We start from the raw sequence: 14745 nt of genomic DNA, 5'->3' as shown, positions 1-14745 counted from the left end.
TCTCTCTCTCTCTCTCTCTCTCTCTCTGGCTTTTCAAGTCAGGATTTCTCTGTGTAACAGTTCTGGCTGTCCTAGAACTTGCTCTGTAGACCAGGCTGGCCTGGAACTCACAGAGATCCTCCTGCCTCTGCCTTTCGAGTGCTGGGGTTAAAGGTGTGCGCCACTACTGCGTGACTCAATATTTTCTTCTTTTTGCATCCAAGAAAAAAGAAAAAAAGAGAAGGACACTGGCTGAGCACCACACACTAAGTAATGGTCATGTGTGTGATTACTACTGAGCCTATGTTCGTCTTATAATTTGGTGACCTCTTGCTACACACAATGGGAGCTCAGGGATGCAGAGACTAGAAATGATGTAATGGGTTACTTCGGAGCATGAATTTGGATTTGGTAATTGACTGGAAGAGGGGAGAAGAGGAGGAAGTGAGCACAGCCCTGGGGTGCTGGCCTTAGCAGCCTACAAAGGAACCAGCTCTTAGCTCTGACATTCCTGGGCAGCCTATGGAGGATGCCGATGGCCCATCTCTCCCTCATAAGAGTGGGCCTCTCTCTCTGACACGCAGCAAGCTCTGCTTTTCCAAAGCTGTCAGGGGCTGAAGGTGGTGTGCTCCAGTCACTTCTGCCAAAGCCCTGGGACTTGTGTCGCGTGCTGAGCTTCCTGAGGATACGACCTGTGACTTTTCAGGCCAGGTGGGGACAGAGGAAGGTAGTCCACCTCAGGGGGATGACCTTAGACAGGAAACCCACATCCCAGACTGAGGAGGTGGGAAGAGAGTTTATGCTGTTTGAGTCTTCTAGAGCCTTAGAGCTGTGGCCTCTATTCTCCGCAGGGTGAGTGAAACCCGAGAGCTCTGCTCCTTCCGGGAAGGAACGTTCCTTAAGAGCAGCAGCTGCAGCTTGTCCCTGCAGGCCTGGGCTGCCTTTCCCCGGAGGCCAAAGCCCCCAGCTGGGGTGGAACAGGACAGGATTAGGTGCCTTGTTTATACGTGCTTAGCTTCCTTGCCTTTGCAAGCCTAGCTCTTCTTAGGCTAAGATGGGACTCTGGCTGTGATAGAATAGAGGGACTTTGCCAGAAAGGGTGTCTGGGGACAGAGGCAACCTCCTCACACACCTAGACCCATACAGATCTAACAAGCACCTAGCACACACTCAGCACTGTGCTGGGCAGTGTCAAAGTGAGAGCCAGCCTCCTTTCCCTCAGAAACATCCCCACGCTAAAGCAACAAGACATTGTGCAAGAGAGAACTTTTCCGTGTTCCCTGTGTAAGGTGATAGGAAACCATGAGGACTCAGGGGCTCTGTCCATGGCCATGTCTTGCAAGGTGGGACACTGAAATACATACACCCCATCCTCCTCTCAGGGCAGGTCAATAAGCCTTGGACCTAGCCTTCTGGGAGGGGTTGGTAAACTGGTCTGAGGCTGTGGATCCACAGAGACCCCTAGTGGCCAGGGCAAGGATGGCAGATTGCTGGGCCCTAAAACTTCCGCTGAAATCCTAAAGACCATCACTGGTTTTTCCTTAATCCTCAATTGCAAGGGATTTTGCAAGGTCATCCAGTGTATCTCCCTGTTTCAGGTGGCATCCTAGTAAGACATAAATTCCAAATCAAGAGAAATGTTTCCATCATTTCTATCCTTCATATTTTTATTTTTTAACCCATCGTGTTTTGTTTTGGTTTGGCTTGGTTTTTTTCCCCAGAAATTTCTTCTATGAGTAGAAAATAACTTTCTGGGCACCTTGGGCCCTTTCCTTATTGAGAGTGAAGAGAGAAGGCTCAGGAGAGGTCAACTCTCCCCTGGTGCAGTCAGACCTCGTATCCAGGTTTGTAGCCACAGTCAGGTTTTGTGTGCGCCATGACCCTTCATACCTTCCCCAGGGCCCTTCTTGTAAAGCCCCTCCTCTGAAGAAGTCACCTTTTTGCTCCACAAATGAGACTCGGGGTAAAATGACCACTGACGTCTGTAAGCATGAGCAATGACCACGGGGGTGAAGCTGCAGGTGGCAACAAGTTCTCTGCTTTTGTAAACTTGCTGCTCCCACTTGCTCAGCCACTTCCGAGGGACTCCTTGCCTCCGCCTCTCAAATAAACAGCCCATGGGGGTGGGTGGGGGAGGAGAATGGGGAGCTTCTAATAATACTACCTGTGGAGTCCAGGCTTCCAGTGGCTCCCCAGGGAGACACAGCAGAGTTCTTGGAATGGACAGGCAGCTCTTAAGGCCTGGTACCCAGGCAGTTTCGAGCAGAGATGCAAGACTGGATGCTGGAGAGGCCGCTAACACTGCAGCCGCAGTGCTACTCAGCTCACCGTGGGTGTCTCTCTGTGATTCCACACAGCAGCATCCACCTGGGGACACAGGCAGATAAGCCTCTGAGGAAGCTGTTGAGGAGATGACAACGCTATGTATTTAGTCAATAGATTCTTCCCCAGGGCTTCTGCTGCTGCCACGTGGCTTTTTCAGAAAAGACAGAGACTGTCCCTAGAGAGTTAGAGCTGCCTTGTCACCGTTGCACAGAGCTAGAGAATAGTGCTCAGCCTGGAATCCCAGCAAGTGGAGTCTGAGACGGGGGCTCTGCTTAGGTTTCTGAGGTTTAGCACCAAAGTCCAGGGATGCATTGGACGAGACCAACAGAGGCATATGGCAAGATTTATGCTATCCTGTCTGGGTGTGCGGTCTCAGCTCAACTCCTGCTATGTAAAGAACACCAAGACTCTAGGACTCTGAGGACCGGATTTAACCCCTGCTCTCCCATTCAAGTGACCTCAGCCGTATGAAGTGGGAAGTAAATCATTAGATGCCTAAAAGTGGCAGGCATTGTGTTTGTAGACGAGCCTGTGGATCTAACTCCTCTCTGTGTGAGCCTCCATCCTACACTCAAGGGGACTTACAGCTATTTGAGTCAGGGAAGCCCCTTCCATTCTCTGGACAGTAACCCTTTCAAGGAAAATGGGACAATCTCTCTCCTGTTAGCCCTGTAAGGTGATGGAGAGATTAGCATGAAACCAAGTGGTAGTGAACACCCTTTGGTTTTCATGTGTATGGTTAATTGGTACTCTTCAGATCCATCTGATGCTGGAGGCCACCTGAGCAGAGTTTTGAAATACACAGATTGCTGAGGGCCTGATTCAGTGGCCCTGAGAATTCATGTCTTTAAAAACAGCTCAGTGGGGGTTAGAAGGGTGGCTCAGTGGTTAAGAGCACGCACTGCTCTTGCAGAGGACCTGAGTTCAGTTTTCAGCACCCTCATCAGGTGACTCACAACTCCCATAACTCCAGCCGCAGGGGAGCCAATGGCCTCTCCTGGATTCTGAGGGCACCTGCATTCACGTGAGCACATACCTGCACACCCACACATAATTCAAAATAATATATATATATACATATGCATGTACATATACATATATATACACATATATTATTGTGTGTATGTATCTGTGTGTGAAGCAGCTCCTGTTTGCAGATGTACGGGATGGACACCAACTTCAGGGAGTCAAGACTTTGCTTTCTCTTTATTGCCCCAGCTAAGATGTGGCCACCCCTGGCCCTGCCTACACGTTCTACCCTGAAGTTTTTCCGTTCCACCTCTTTGCTGGTATACCTTGGCTCCCTCTCAGTACCTCACAGCCAAACAACAAGAGTAGGGTGGGGAAGAGTAGGGGAGAAAATGAGCCAAGTCTGAACAAAAGTTACCTTTAGTTCCCCAAACCAAGTAAGTGTGCATGGAGGCTCTCCAAGCCACAGGAAGAAAAGCAGCCAGAGTCTGAGTAAGCAGGCAAGGTGTCCAGGTAGGGCTCACCCTTCTGTCTTTGGCTAGAAAACTGTGTGTGTTAGTTGAATCCCAGAAGCCACATCTTATATTTATGTTACGTTTCCTTGTGTTTTCCTAACCTTGCGGGATACTTTGGGGTTGTGAAGAGAGTCTAGGACAAGTCTTTATATTTAAAACCCTCATATGGCTCTATCTGAAGAGGAGTGCCACAACATGGCTTATTCCAAATGAAGATTGTTGAGTAGTTACTTCCCGTGGCTTTAGGTATAATGACATCGGGGCTCCCCCATTTTGTGAAATCTACCTTTTAGTTTGTTCCTGCTTCAACCATCTTTAGTACCAGTTCCATTTAGTGGGAAGGGTTGTATGGGAAATTGGCACCAGGAGATCTCAAGCCTCAAGACTGAACCAACTCTGTAAGGAAGTAAGGGATATCCAAGAGGGGCGTGATGTGGTACCCAAGATGACCATCTTCTCCATGTGCTTCTGGACTTGGGTTGTTTTTATCTTCCATGGGTAAGATTCAAGAAGCCCCTTGAAGCCCAAAGTAGTTATTCAATATTTTTGGCTAGGGTGAGGGTAAGGAGGACTGAGTTCTAGTCCCGTGGCTGGCAATCAGTTGTGTGACCTAAGTAAGCCATCAGACCCTCTGAAGAACTTTATTTTCTTACCTGTGTCACTCAGGAAGTTGGTATGAGCAATGACTTTGTGCAGCTTCTAGGCTTCTGTGTGCTAAGCTCGGTTTAAACTCTGTGTGACCAGACAGATCAAGAGCTGACTCTCACTGGTGGGAAGCTCTCACCCAGCTCTCCGGAGGGGAAGCCAAGGCAAGAACTGCCCTCTCCTTTGCCCAAGGTCACCAAAGCCAAGAACTAAGAATAGAATAGAATCCTCTTGCCTCACCCTGGCAGAGAAGCAGACCCAGAGGCCCCATGGGGCAGTGGGTGGGATGGAGGACTGGGCCCCAGACCCTGGTCCTGCTTTTCTGGAAATGCTACTCCCCCAACTCTAGGTTGGGATGGTCCTGGAGAGTAAAAGGGGTAATTTGAGAGGAGACACAGTGGGAAATTCACCAGGCAGAATCAAGCCAAACTCAAATCATTGCCGACTCTCACATCCCTCCCTCATGACTTACAGGATGCCACAGTGGAAGGCACAGTGTTGTTACTGTGCTCTGTGCCTGTGACATCTTCCTTTTGTTTGCAACCACCAGTAGGTAGTCACTGGCTAGAGCTTTCTTCTAATCATGGGTGCTTCCTCAATCCAGATTCCAAACTGCTCCTGAAGGCCAACGGCCCAAACTTCTTAAAGTCCTAAAATAAAAGTTCAGAAGCTCACCCCGTGTTTACTCCATTTTCTTGACTACTTACCTGTCTCAATTCTTTGTTAATTATGCCTTCTGATCCCAGCTTTGAGCTGTGGAATGTGGACCTTGATGGTCATTGGGTCCACTAACTAATTCAAGCCCTGTATTCTGATAAGGATCTGAGGCTGGGAAGAGCTCAGAGAGCCAGGCTCAGCTCCCAAGCTCCTCTCCTCTGTACCTTATCGTCCTCTTTCTCTCCCTCTCCAAACGTAAACACATCCATCTCTCACACATTCCCTTCCTCTTTCACACCTCCTTCAGTCACCCAGCCACCATGCCCAGGTACCCAGAAAGCAGGGGTGGGAGGAGGCCTGCAGCAAAGCCTTCTTCCTCTGCTGTCAGGAGACCTTCCACATCAAATCCAAAGACTTCCTTTACTGACCGCTGGAAAAGAATGATGAGGGGAACAAGACACAAGAAAAACTTACTCCTTAGCTGCCTTGGCTACTGCAAAAGCAAATTGGCTAACCATCTGGGCCAAGTATAATTCTGTGTTGAGAATTCAGGGAAGACAGAAGAGTTGATAACGTGTGCTGGCCTGGAGACTTACATGCGATGCCATTAGAAGACAGAGTATATAGTGACACAAGTTTGTTTGTTTACTATTCTTTTTTTTATTATATTTATTTATTATGTATACAATATTCTGTCTGCATGTATGCCTGAAAGCCAGAAGAGGGCACCAGACCTCATTACAGATGGTTGTGAGCCACCATGTGGTTGCTGGGAATTGAACTCAGGACCTTTGGAAGAGCAGGCCATGCTCTTAACCGCTGAGCCATCTCTCCAGCCCCTGTATACTATTCTTAAACAAACACCCTAGTATTATAATATAGGCACTAAGGATGTCCAAAAGCAAATCACTGGAAAGATGGGGGTGTGGCTTAGGTGGTAGATCACTTGCCCAGCATGTGCATGAAAGTCAGCATTTCAAAGGGTGAATGAGCAGACCAACACAACATTGGAGGCTGTTTTGTGTTGGAGGTAGGTGAAGAACAGAGGTGCTGGAAGAGGGGAGGGCCAGGATGAACATCTGGGCAACTGAGCCTGCAGATGAGTAAGTGCTGAGCAGGTGAATGGAGGGTTTCTTTATATATATAATTTATTTTATTTTATTTTATTTGCATTGGTCTTTTGCCTGTGTGTATGTCTGTGTGAGGGTGTCAGATCTTGGAGTTACAGACAGTTATGAACTTCCATGTGGGTGCTGGGGATTGAACCCGGGCCCTCTGGAAAAGCAGTCAGTGCTCTTAATGACTTGAGTCATCTCTCCAGCCACGAATGGAGGGTTTCTGCAATTCAGAATCTCCTGGAAAGTTTTTAAAATGTCAAGCCTGAAACACACCCCGACCCATTAAAGAAGGGACTGAGCTTGGAACCCATAGCTCATAACTGCAGATTCCAAAATGTAGGTGCAGTGAGGTTCACAGATTAGGGGATCATTCGGGCCCCAGGTTGTAGGGCTATTTTGAGTCTTTGGTTTATTTATTTTAAGACGTCCTGAGACCTGCCTTCTAGCTTGTGCCTGGAAGTAACAGGATTTGTGGGGTGGGGGCAGGGGCTGTAGCTTCTAAGCTCTTAGGGACATTGTCACCAAACCACCCCTCCCTTACTGCCAGGACCTCCTGCAGAATTCCCCCAATTCCATGTCTGGAGTCTCCAATAATCCCCAGGGGATTGTGGTCCCAGCCTCAGCACTCCAGCAGGGCAACATCGCCATGACAACGGTCAACTCACAAGTCGTGTCAGGTTGGTACAGGGTTCTGGGAATTGTGGGAAGCATCCTGGGAGAGGAAAGGGTGCCCCTGGGGAATTCTGGGAGTAGGGAGTGTCCTCTGCTGAGGGAGAGACTGCCACTCAGTTTCCTGACCGAAATGTTCTGCACGCGGTGACCGCCAAGACTTGATTATGATGGGCTGGAACAAATTTAAGTCAAAATCTCATGATTCGCCCCCAGCACCCACGTTCAAGAACGAGTAAGTTTCCCTTCCCCTAAATGCTTCCCACCAAAGGCTCTGCTTTTCCCTCTGGACACCATCTCTCACCTCACCCACTCCTCTCTGACAAAGGGAACAGTCATCCATTCTGGCATGGTCCCCAAGAGTCTGCATCTGTGAGTGCCAAGCAACTGGGGACCCTGCTTGCCTTCTCTTTTCCCACCTTCATGGCAGGGGATCCCAAAACTGGTTGTCTCCTCAGGTGGAGCCTTATATCAACCGGTTACCATGGTAACCTCCCAAGGTCAGGTGGTCACCCAAGCAATCCCCCAGGGAGCCATCCAGATCCAGAATACGCAGGTGAGTGTGTGTGGGTGTGTGAACTTGCGGCATGAGCGGTGGGAAGGCTAGCTGTGATTGTTTACTGTCTGCTGGGCACTGTGGCAAGTGACTCACTTAATCCTCACCTCTAAGAGGCTGCTTCCTGGATAGGAGGCTGGATCTAGGCAAGGTTTTTATCAGCTCCAGGGCTTTTGCTGCCTCCAGAGTTAAGATCAAAGGACTCTGTACTTCCTGTGCTTGGTCTCCAGCTCCCATGACTCTGTACCTCAGTGATATAGAGTTCAGATCTATAGAAAGATCTAGTCAGATGCCTGTGATCTGACATTAACTCTGATCTTGTGTTGTCTCCTAACCTCTCTGGGCCTCAGTTCTTATCAATAAAGAAGGATTAATACCAACAGCAGCCAGCCCAGCCCGCCTACATGACCATGATGAGGATTAGCTGTGGTGAGGGACAGGAAAGTGCTTTGCAAACTGTAAAGAATCACAGAAATGTTAATTACTATTGGATGGCTTATGGCAAATTCTCGTCTTCAGTTCTCTCTGCATGACCCTTTTCTGCTGTTTCCTCTCCCATCCCCCTTTCCCCTCCTCCTACACCCTTGCTCCCCTCGCCCCAAGCCTCATCTCCATTCTCTGAGGGGGTGGAAAGGGGTGAGATGAAAGGTGACCTCCCCAGGGCCCCAAGAATAACTTGGGAGAAGGGGGTTGGCAGTGAGAGTGTGCCATTTCTATGGCGACAGGTCCCTAGCCACTGGCCTCACAGGCTGCTGATGCTGATTTTTTTCTTCACGTGCCCTGAAGGTTAACCTTGACCTCACCTCCCTCCTGGACAATGAGGATAAGAAGTCCAAGAACAAACGAGGAGTCTTGCCCAAGCATGCCACCAATATAATGCGTTCTTGGCTCTTCCAGCATCTCATGGTGAGTGAGTGTGTGTGTGCATGAGTGTACATCTGTGTGTGTGTGCGTGCTGGGGGCATGCAATCACAGCAGGGAGTGATTGATAGCCCATTTGCACAGGTAACACATTGTGCATGCAGAGACTACGGTCTCAGAAAAAGGCTTTGCTAGATCATCAGGTACAGGGAAGATTGGAGAAGGCTTAAATGGGACCTAGAATCCAAGGACTTCTGATACTTGTTGCTGCTATTGGCTAAGAAGGGGGGGCAGTGAAAATGAGGTGAGAGTGGTCACTGGATTTCCCAAATCAGAATTCAGAACTTCAGGGCTAAATGGAAGAAGTCAAGGCAACTCTATCAAAATGAGTACACTCAGTAGCCATCCTCTGCAGACCATGGCTGAGCCATACAGGCAGTCATCAAGAGCAGCATGGTTGGACTGGAGAGATGGATGTTCTTCCAGAGGTCCTGAATTCAGTTCTCAACAACCACATGGCAGCTCACAACCATCTGTACTGAGATCTGGCGCCCTCTTCTGCCCTGCAGGCCTATATGCAGACAGAACACTGTATACATAATGAAATAAATGAAGAGAGAGAGAGAGAGAGAGAGAGAGAGAGAGAGAGAGAGAGAGAGAGAGAGCACAGCATAGTCAGCTGTGCACACAGAGACAAACTTGTCACTGCCCAGCTCCATCAGAGACACTAAGAAGTGCCTGGTGACCAGACACAATAGAGGGAGGATAGGCTTAAAGACAGGTCCACTGGGGTATGGACTGTTTCTTCCAGTTGCTGGGTGATAATTCCAGTGGCATTTATTCCTTAGGGTGGTGAAAGCTGGAAGAGAGGACAAACATACAGAACTATGTTCAGCCCTTAACAAACCAGGCATGGTAGTGGTACCCATCCTGGCACTTAGTAGGCCAAGGCAGAAAGAGCATGAGTTCAAGGCTGTACAGCAAGACCCTGCCTAAAAACAACAAACAGAAATCTTTCCTTTTGATCCTTCTCCTGCAATGAGCAAAGAACAAAGTTGTATACGTTTCTTATAGTTGGTTTCATTTTTGAGACAGGGTCTTACTATGAGGCCCAGACTGGCCTCAAGCTCATCCTCCTCCTGCTAGTCTCCCAAAGACTGAGCTTGGGACAAGGTTTTTAAGGCTGAGTCCCAATATTGTGAAATCTGGAGGTGAGTAGCTGATGTGTCCGTCATTTTGATGTAAAGTACCTGCTGATTTTTGCCATCCTCTGACACTGAGCGTAAACCTCCTCTAGTGCTTGCTGTAGATGGGTGTATCTGGCTATATACATAGTCTTTCTAGCAGTGCCAAGTCTCCCAAGAAGAGGGACCATGCGTCATCTGTGAACCTTAAATCCTTGATTTACAATGTGTGGACCTTTGGGAGACTTACTAGATCTTTTAAAAGTTATTCCTCGATTAACTGTTTGTTTGTTCTACTAAGTTTTGTCTACTTTTTAAAAGTGTGTGTGTGTGCTCTAGGCAGTGGTGGCACATGCCTTTGTGGGAAGCAGACACAGGTGGATCTCTATGAGTTCAAGGCCAGACTGGTCAGGACAGGCACCAAAGCTACAGAGAAACCCTGTCTCGAAAAACCAAAAACAAACAACAAAAAAGTATATATGTGTGTGTGTGTGTGTGTGTGTATATGTGAGAGAGAGACAGACAGATAGAAAAACAGAGAGAAATGTATTGGTTGCATGGGGCTAGTGCATGCATATAGCGACCAGAGGTAAATGTCGATCGCCTTCCTTTATCACGATCTACCTTAATTTTTGAGATACAGTCTCTCACAGGACAGGAACTCTCTGTTTTCCCTAGACTGGCTGGCTAGGGAAATCCCCAGAGTCCCCATATTTCCAACCCCACAGTGTTGGGGTTATAAACCAGGTGTGATGGTACACACCTGTAATTTCAGTGCTCAAGGGGCAGAGGCCAGCAGAGTTCGTGAATTCAAAGCCAGCCTGGTCTACACCCTGCTTTTCCATGAGTGCCAGGGATCCAGATTCGGGTCCTCATACACTTCACCCACAGAGCCGTCTCCCCAGCCCCTCTTCTTTATTCTTAGTGTGCCAAGCCACATGGTGGGTTGCAAGAAGGATGAGGGTCAAGATTTCCTCCAAACAGCTAAGCTTTGAATTACATGTGATGTTGTCATTGTTCCTCTGAGAAAGAACCCCAGGACCACAGTTCTGGGGAAATCTCACTGTGGCTCCCCATACTGGGCGATACTGGCTGCCCAGTGTTAGGAAAGAGGAGATGTGAAGGACCCACATAGGTACTGTAAATGTCCTGTCTCCAGCTCTGTTAGCACTAGCATATGGGTCAGTTAATTTGAAAGGCTAGCTTAAAAAGAAACCCTAAAGACAAGCTTTATGTTAATTTAAAAGATATACATGTATTTCTTTGCTAATCTTCCAGTAGAGAGCCAACATCCTTTTCTGACTACACTTCATCGTTTTACTTGCATAAACCTTTCTATGATAAAACATCTTCAAATCCCAACTTCACGTCAAGTGAAGTAAGAACACGGACTTTGGTCCTCAAATCTGGCTACAGGATCCCTCCAGATCTTTATTCCAGTCTCTCGTATGTGTCCCACCCAACCTGATGTATCAGCATTTTATTTATTTATTTATTTATTTATTTATTTTGGTTTTTCGAGACAGGGTTTCTCTGTGGCTTTGGAGCCTGTCCTGGCACTAGCTCTGTAGACCAGGCTGGTCTCGAACTCACAGAGATCCGCCTGCCTCTGCCTCCCGAGTGCTGGGATTAAAGGCGTGCGCCACCATCGCCTGGCTGTATCAGCATTTTAAAGCAAATCCGCGTCTCAAGTTTTCCAAAGCTGTCTACCCAGTTTTCTCAGCAGTAATGACCCTTTCTTTCTGCACTTCATCTTATTCGTTACGTCACAGAAGCACAGTGGCGTGTGTAGTGGCACGCACCTGTCTGGACACATGTGTGGCGGACTTCCTAAGCAGTATATTGGCTGGCGAAGCTGCCTCAGAGCACTCCGCTCATCTCCAGCCTGGGTCTGAAGCCAGCGGATGGTTTGCAGGAGATAGGCAGAGCATCCCATAACCTTGGCTGCATGGCGATTCTGTGCACTTCTATAAACACTAGCTTTTCCTGTTGCCATTCCATCAGGCAGACATCGTATTTTCCTCTTGCTGTTGTCCTCTTGTTGTTTGCGCTGTTCTGTGTCGTAGGCAGCTACAGAGATGACAGGAAGCACCTGGGGTGGGAGGTTAACTCCCAGAGCCTTCTTAGCTGCAAGGCTGGAATGAGATGGGGACGCTGTTGTCCTTAGCTGCTGGCTTTCAGTCCCTGAAGAATGTGGTAACATTCTCTTGCTATTTCATTTTGGCCAAAAGAGGCTAGACTCCAGCTGGAACCAATAGGTCCACAGCCACACAGGTCAGGCAGGAAGCCTTGGAAGAGGGTTCTTCCTATGGAGGAGGAAAAGTCACCGTGCTCCACCTCAGCTGTAATGCCACCCCTGCTCCTCCCAATACCTGACACCCTGACCTGCCAGCAGTCCTATCCATCTCCATCCCTGAACTTGATGACCGGTGTGCCAGGAGGTCTTGGAGAAGAGCCCAAGCCCCAGCAGGACCCACCACTCCCCACATTAGCCAGCCAAGGCTCAGCGCTATAGCATGTATGTCTCATTTAGCACACACAAGCACCCCAGGAGGCAGGTCCTACTGTCCTGTATGGCCAGTGACAGAACTAAGAACCGGAGAAGACTCACGTTCCACAAGATCACACAGATAAAAAGGCCAAGTGAAACTGAGCCCCAACAGTGGGACCCAAGGTCTCATTCAGCTCTACTGCCTTCACGTTGACCTCAGGGAGCGGATATACAACGCTCACACCAGTGTCTAGGCAAAGCAAAGCCGAGCCCCTATCCTCTCAAGCCAGAGACCTGTAGGGGGAGAGTGTGGGGTTTTATGCACCCGCGCTTGGGTTTCAGACGTCGTAGTGAGGATGCTTCATACATGCCCTTCCCTGACCATCCTGTTTGTTTTCTCAGGCTGGTGTGACTTGGCGGGCCAGGGCCAGCTGTGCGCCACTCACAACCACCTCCTCCCAGTCACACAGAGCTCAGGGCCTTTCTCCAGGTCCTCTTATGATCCCTGCTGTGGTTAAAAAATAAATAAATCAATCAGAGGACAAAAGAGGAACCAGGGGTTTCCGCTGTATAACTTTTGGAATATTAACATCACACACCAAAAAATTTACCCTTCAAAATATGTAATTCCAAGCCAGGCGGTGGTGGCACACGCCTTTAATCCCAGCACTCGGGAGGCAGAGGCAGGCGGATCTCTGTGAGTTTGAAATCAGCCTGGTCTACAAGAGCTAGTTCCAGGACAGGCTCCAAAACCACAGAGAAACTCTGTCTCGAAAAACCAAAAAAAAAAAAATAAAAAATAAAAAAGTAATTTCAGAGTACGTGTTTGCAGCTCATTGGTAGCGTGCCTGTCTAGCAAGGCAGGTCCCCGGCATGGAATACAGGAAAATAGCAGGAGTCACGGTACATGACTGGTGGTTTTTAGAGATGCCCTCCAAAAATGTCATGAGAGATATACAGTCTCACAGTATCCCTAAGAAACCTGTGAAGGTTAGGAGAAAACACACATGTTCACAGGACCTAGCAGTCTTTGAGGATGCAGGAAAGAAAGCCCTTTGGGGAAAAGGAGCATGGTTTGGTACACCACAGGGCGTGGGCTCCAGCTGGCTGCCAGCAGACCACCTACAGCCTTTTCCGAGCTGGAGCATGTGTGCCCAGCCACAGATTTCTCTTTCCCTCTCTGACCTCTTTGTAACACACACAGAATGTGACAGCCACTGTTCTAAATCCCTGGCCAGTTCTGTGAACTCACGTCATCCCTGTAGCCACCTTGAGGCTGGCAGGATGATTTCCCAGCTTTGCAGATGAGGAAAATTGGCCAAGGTCTGAAGCTACTGAGAGGCAGGTTCAGGATCCAAACCATGTAGAAATCATGTTATTTATAGAGTCACCTCTGCGACCCCTCTAGAGAAGTCTTCTTCTTCTTCTTCTTCTTCTTCTTCTTCTTCTTCTTCTTCTTCTTCTTCTTCTTCTTCTTCTTCTTCTTCTTCTTCTTCTTCTTGTTTTTTGAGACAGGATTGTAGCCCCAGATGACCTGGAACTCGCTCTGTAAACCAGATTGGCATCAAACTCACAGAGATCTACCTGCCTCTGCCTTTTGAGTGCTGGGATTAAAGGTGTGTGCCACCACCGCCCAGCAGAGGTGGGGTATCTTGATAGATTCTTAAGTATCCCCTCTTGACTCCCCCACAAATACTCTACAGTCAATCAAGGAGAAGCAGTAGGGTGACTTGGGGGGTCACCTAATTCCTGGGGGTCTGAATCAGTGAGTCACTATCTATCCTCCTTCTGCGGCCACACATAGCCCAAACCTCCACATGAATTCATTCAACAAACACAGTGGGCCAGGCCATCTCTGTGCAGATGGGAAGGAAAGAAAGAGAAACGCATGGTACCTTTTCTCAAAAAAACTGACAGCTGTTCTCTTTGGGGTGGTAGATAACAAACTACTCCTATGGTGGGAGGGATCTAAGGAAGCATTGAAGCTGGAAGAAGAAGACTAGGTGGGCTTAAGGTGAGCAGGAGCAGGGTTGGAAGGAAATTACAAAGAACCAGTCTTATTGCAGTGTGATGAATGGGCTGAAATAGAAGCTACAGGGACAAAGAATAGCTTAGAGACTCAAAACAGGAGGTGGGACACTTCCACAGTAGAAAACCGTACAGCAACCAAAACACAAGGAACTCAAAAGTGTAGATGAACAGATGATTTCATTAATATAATGACCAAAACCCAGACAAAATGTTATGCATGACTATAATCCCAGAACTCAGGAGATGAAGGCAGGAGGATCAGAAATTCAAGGTCATCCTTGGTTATGAGTTCAAGACCAACTTGAGCTATATAAGACCCTGTCTCAAAAAAAAAAAAAAACAGGAAAAATATGCAAAACTGAGTCATCATGTTGCAGGATAGAACACATACAGAGATCTAAAGAAAAGGAAGTGGTTGTCATAAAAATTTTATCTTTGGGAGGGCGGTTGAAAGGGAGCAGAAGGCAGCTCAGGTGGGAGCAGACTCCCGTCTTTTGGCCTGAGGGTGAATGAGTATGTGAACATGCACTGGGATACTATGCCACTTAGTTCTCTGTGCCTCTCTTTGTGTCTTTAAGTGGGGAGAAACAAAAATAAGAATGGGCGTTCTAAACAGAGGCAAGTGTGGAAGGAAGAAGTTCATCACTAACTGTGCTTGCCCAGTCATGCTAGGCCGGCCTGCCTGCCTGCCTGCCTGCCTGCCTGCCTGCCTGCCTGCCTGCCTCCCTCCCTCCCTCCCTCCCTC

General features: G+C 48.3%; 1 protein-coding gene across 5 annotated transcripts in view; it reads left to right on the top strand.

The window, feature by feature from the left end:
- Nucleotides 1–14745, top strand: part of Pknox2 (PBX/knotted 1 homeobox 2) — a 268228-nt gene that overhangs the window by 244029 nt on the left and 9454 nt on the right. For all 5 annotated transcript variants that reach the window (XM_026779163.1, XM_026779165.1, XM_013346330.2 and 2 more), the window contains 3 exons: nucleotides 6756–6885; nucleotides 7336–7433; nucleotides 8220–8339. In XM_026779163.1, coding sequence (XP_026634964.1) covers nucleotides 6756–6885; nucleotides 7336–7433; nucleotides 8220–8339 — 348 coding nt within the window. The remainder of the gene's footprint in view (nucleotides 1–6755; nucleotides 6886–7335; nucleotides 7434–8219; nucleotides 8340–14745) is intronic.

The sequence above is a fragment of the Microtus ochrogaster genome, chromosome 5, assembly GCF_000317375.1.
Source record: "Microtus ochrogaster isolate Prairie Vole_2 chromosome 5, MicOch1.0, whole genome shotgun sequence".
Taxonomy (NCBI): Eukaryota; Metazoa; Chordata; class Mammalia; order Rodentia; family Cricetidae; genus Microtus; species Microtus ochrogaster.
The sequence above is the reverse complement of the archived record's forward strand: the minus strand, read 5'-3'. Positions and strand labels throughout refer to the sequence as shown.